At 40.8% G+C, this 5,024-nt stretch overlaps 1 protein-coding gene across 1 annotated transcript in view; it reads right to left on the bottom strand.

Moving 5' to 3' along the window:
• The window catches only part of spata5 (spermatogenesis associated 5), a 173,570-nt gene that overhangs the window by 115,979 nt on the left and 52,567 nt on the right, over positions 1-5,024 (bottom strand). The window contains exons 13-14 of the mRNA XM_015397260.1: positions 3,749-3,802; positions 1,623-1,702 (exon numbers count right to left, since the gene is read on the bottom strand). Coding sequence (XP_015252746.1) covers positions 1,623-1,702; positions 3,749-3,802 — 134 coding nt within the window. The remainder of the gene's footprint in view (positions 1-1,622; positions 1,703-3,748; positions 3,803-5,024) is intronic.

Raw genomic sequence — 5,024 nt, 5'->3', positions numbered from 1 at the left:
GAAGGAAGGAAGGAAGGAAGGAAGGAATGATGGATGCAAGTAAGGATGGAAGTAAGGAAGGATGGATGGATGGATGGACGTATGCTACATTTCAGACTGTAGAAGGTGTCTGTTAGTATATTTGTCCTCTTCTTCTTTTCACCAGTCTTCCTTACTTCCCTCCATCAGTCTAGCCTTGCAGAAGTTAGGGTGACAGATTTACAGCTGCTTCTCATCTCTTGCTAGATAGAGTGTGTAGCTATGGTCTGCGAGCCACTTCGTTGATTAAACCCACTAGGAAGTGAGGGCCAATAAATAACCTTTCCAGATCTGCAAGAGGTGCATTTCTCTGACTGGTGAGCGGCCTTAAGGCACAGGTCCAGTCCTGCTTCAGTCCCAGTGATTTGGCAAAATAAGAAGCAGTTGGCACATTAGAAGCACTGAAATTGATAATGTATAAAAGGAGAGAAGAAAGCTCCATCATAGTGACAGAAAACAGCACAGATGGAAGCTGCTAGTGGGCTGGCAAAGAAACAACTGAAAAATTCTTACTCAGGTCTGCTAACTTTCAGCCAATAGGGTTGCTAGACCTTTGGTTACAGGTATAGCCCTTCTGAAAGCCACTGGCCTGTGCGTCAACAGTTTGAGACTGACCCAAATCACGTTGCAGCTGAGACAAAAGCAGGAGCTGATGAGCCACAGTCAAACCAAGACCGTCAGAATCCACAACTTTATCTTTCAAAGACGAAAAGTAAGACTGTAAAAGCATAAATTGTTGAACCTTCTCATGGCGTCTGCTGCTACTTCCTTTGTTACCATGACTGTCTAAAACCAAACTTTGGTAGGCGGGCACTGGGCGTCGCTTCCCCCAATCAGTTCGGAAGGTTCTGCTGAACCTCCATCTTTTCACTAAACAGTGAGGGATTGCATCCGAGTCAAAGAGTCGATGCAATCAACTGATTTTCCTTAGATAGAAAACTTTGAATCAATCTGACTGTATGATCTGGTTGAACTGTAAAGTGCCTGGAGATGACATGTGTTGGGAATTGGTGCTATATAATAAATGTGGTTAACTTATCAAAGGTATGAAGCTAAAAGGCCTGCTTCCCTTTTCTTCGATGCATCCTGCACATTTCAACCTCCTTTGCCCAGTTCAGCAGGAAGCACGCAGCATATTTGGCCTACCCCATCTGCTGTGAAAGAGCACAATGAAGTGTCTGTGTGCCTCTGGTCAATGTCCTCTGTTCCCCCCCCCCCTCCACTCCCAAAGTCTCTTCCCTTCAGGCCACAGATGTTCCCTGTGCCATCCCACTGAAACTCCTCCGGACAAGACTCTGTTCTGTGTTCTCCGCTGGTGAAAAGCCACAAAACTCTGCAAGCCCAGCATGGGATCCGGTGCATTCATGCAGACTTTTTTTTTTTTTTTTTTGGATGTTTGTTACTCTTCTATCATGCATGAATCAGAGCGTGATGTAAGCGGACAGAGGCTGTAGTCATATGATTAACGCGGACCACCAAGATGATTGTGAATTCATCACCAAGCAGAAGGAAGTTGTTTTTCAGATTGATTTCCGCTTTGCGGACATTTTTAGTTTTTAATCGTCAGCCTGTTTACAAAGAAATACAGAAATGACACACTGTACCTTCCTCTTTCGCTGGCAAGAGCATCGATCTCATCAAAGAAGACGATGGATGGAGAGACGGCCCTCGCCTTCCGAAACACCTGTGGGAAGCGTCAGCAGCAGAGGAAGAGGGAGAAACAGAAACAGGACGAATGTTTTTACGGGACGGATGAATCATCTGAGACACAAACATTCAGAGGAAATACAGCAGTTATTAAAACACAAAATCACAGCGCAGGTTTTCCTTCTGTTACGTCAAAACTAAACCTCCGTCAGAGCTCTGCCATTCAGCTCGGGAACACAGAGATCAGGGGGGATTTGGGTTTATGACATTTAAGAAAAACACTGTGTTCCACATTTTAGCAGGTTAGGTCCACAAAAGTTTATGTGACTGACGTTTTTCTTCTTTTTACAAACTAAAATCTTAAAAGTGCATTTATGTTACGCCTCTTTCACTCTGATTCCACATAATAAAATCCAATGCAAAGTCAATTCATCTAGATATTAAATAACTTCCTTTAATCTGAGTTTAAATTCCTTTGTTTTGTGAAGGCCTCAGAGGCTAACTGGAGAACATCAATGAACAAAAAGCATTCAGGGGCAGAAAGGCCGGATGGGAAGCTGTGGTGACATTTTGCATATAAACCAAAACCCAAAGCTTTGAATATATAATTGAGCTCCGTTCAGTTTATCATATATTATTATAATATACCTCCCCAGAAACGGCTTCTGCCATGGGAACCAAAATCCTTGAGCTCAGATAAAATTTTGTTGTTTTTATTTTTGTTTGTTTTTTGAGCAATAAACTAAACTTTTTTATTATTTTCACAGGAAATCCAAGTGAAAAAGCTCAGTCTGCTTGTCAAGAAACAATACTGGATGTTTGTGATCTTCACCATTGCAACATTAAATGTTAAAGGTATAGTGGAGGATATTCTTTTTCTGGGTGGATCATCTAACTAAGGCTACGTTCACACTGCAGGCCTTGATGCTCAGTTCCGATTTTTTTGTGAAATCCGATTTTTTTTCAATATTCCCGTTCATATTTCCAAATATATGTGACTTGTGTGTGATCTCCTTTGTGAACTGCAGTCATACAACCCAAGTGTCCGGCATGCGCAGTAGAGGACACGATGACATCACAGGCCAGCGTGCTCTATGTTTACGGAAGTGAACATGGATGTTAATGTCTTTTCCAACCATAAAAACTCAATCTTTTTACATGGTTAAACATAAATGCTGCTCTCCACATCATCATCTACCATGGTTGTTGTTTTTCTTGCCACTTCTGCATAGCAAGACGCAGAATAGTGACATTTGTTTGGTATTAATGACGTTCAGGTTGGATGAATCAGACCTGGCCGTTCAGACGCAGGTCACATTTGAAAGGATCAGATTTGTATCGGATTCAGGACCACATAGCCAAGTGGCCTGGGTCGCATTGGAAAAAATCAGATCTGTGTTGTTCAGACTGCCATGAAAAGATCAAATCCAGGTCGCATAGAGGTCAAAAATTCGGATTTGGGTCACTTCAGGCTGCAATGTTAACGTAGCCTAAGTGGTTCTCCTAATTGTCAATCATTTTGGTGATGTGTTACGTAAGACCGTCATACATGCTCGTCCCCATTTTCACTTATCAGTGGTGAGTCTGACATAGTGGAAAAATTGCAAATCTTCTTTTGGAGAGTAAGCTTCTATGAGCGATGCAAACAGCAACTTTTAAACAGCGCACACGGGGAGAAATGGGCTGGTGCACGCTCTTGCACGTGTTTAAAAGGTGTTTCCACTCCAGGGTTGTGCATGGGCTTTTTTTCTCTAAAGTGGAGAGGGCGTTTTTTTTTTTCTTCAAAGATTTGCGAAAATCCTCCATTATACCTTTAAATTTAAAAAAAATATCACTCTTTGCACTGTTCCTACTCATTTTAGAATAATTCTAGCATGTTAGGATCTATCTTTAGATCCCATGAAGCAACAAATACGCTAGACGTCTACAGAAACTCTGGAGGAGCTGCAGAGCTTCAGTTGTCATCTTTTTTCTTCCAAATCCCGACAACGCATGAAATCCCATAAAAGTCATTATAGTCTTTGGTTTTAGGATAACGAGTTGCACAGAAAAGGTCCCAGTAAGGAAAGTTTAATGATCTTACCTCTCGAACTGCTCTTTCAGACTCCCCAACATACTTGCTCAGTAATTCTGGACCCTAAAAGAAAGATACATGTAAAACAGGACAGAGTTAACAAGGCTACTACAGAAAGAGCACTACGTTTGACTAATTTTAAGAATCTAATATTCTTCTAAATTAGTCAAAATCTTTTTCATAGTATTCTAACAGACAAAGTCCATCAGTAAAGTTTTCAATGACAGCAAAAGCATCTGCTCCTCCAAACATAAAATGGTGATAACTCTGAGCTGCGGCACAGCAGGACATCTTTTGTCCAATTTGTGTGAAATTCTTTCTATGCTCCCTGTACGCTGTGTACCGTTTCATGTTTGTATGTAACACATGTGGCTCACTTGGCAAAGATGCACATTTTCCACTCCGTGAGCATTAAAGTAGCACATCTGCTCGCACCATGGAGCAACTTTTCCTGTTATGAATGCATTCAGGCACATCAAATAGAAAAGCTGATCTTTAGGAAGATCTAAGGCATGGAACAGAGGTTTGGGCTCACAACAGCTTTGTAAATATCTGTGCAACCTCCGGCCATATTTGTCAAGGCTATTGCTGGATTTTATATATCAACTTTGGAGCTTTCTTTTTTTTTTTTTTCCACACTCGATTTAAAAAGAACAGCAAAACAATAAATCAAGGAGGAAGGAAAACAAATTTTTCTCCAGGAGCCTTTTGCTATGACTGCTACTACTGCACAGGATGACCCAAACCAACCCAGATCTACTTTGTCTGTGGTTACTAGTGGAAGGACATGCATGCTTCACATAGAATATGATGTACTGTTTGTCCAAGCAGCTCCTGAAAAGTGCTGCTTGCATTAAAAGTATTAAAGATTAGGAGGCTTAGTAGGTTTGAAATGCGTCTTGTAGCTTAGGAGAAATAAGTTTTCTCCAAAACTCAAGGAACCAGAAAAAGAAGCAGAATTCCTGTTATTGTTATTGTGCAGAAACACACAATGAAATTAAAGATGAAATGAAATTAACGATGTGCTGGACGAACCTTCTAGGATCTGCTTCCAACTGAATGCAGCTGATCTGCAGAGATCAGACAGAGTTGAAGTTGTGTATTTTGGAAATGATCATTCAACTGGTCCTAATTATTCTTCCAATTATAGTAAAAGTCTTTTTTCAATCAAATACGCTGATAATTTTTTTTCTTGAAAGGTGTTTTGACATAGTAGAGCTAGGCGATACGGCCAAAACTTCTACCAAAATACATTTCTACATTTCTGTGAAACAATAACATTTTA

This window comes from Cyprinodon variegatus, unplaced genomic scaffold, assembly GCF_000732505.1.
Source record: "Cyprinodon variegatus isolate N-32 unplaced genomic scaffold, C_variegatus-1.0 Scaffold847, whole genome shotgun sequence".
In the NCBI taxonomy this organism is placed as follows: Eukaryota; Metazoa; Chordata; class Actinopteri; order Cyprinodontiformes; family Cyprinodontidae; genus Cyprinodon; species Cyprinodon variegatus.
This window is presented reverse-complemented; position numbering and strand designations above follow the sequence as displayed.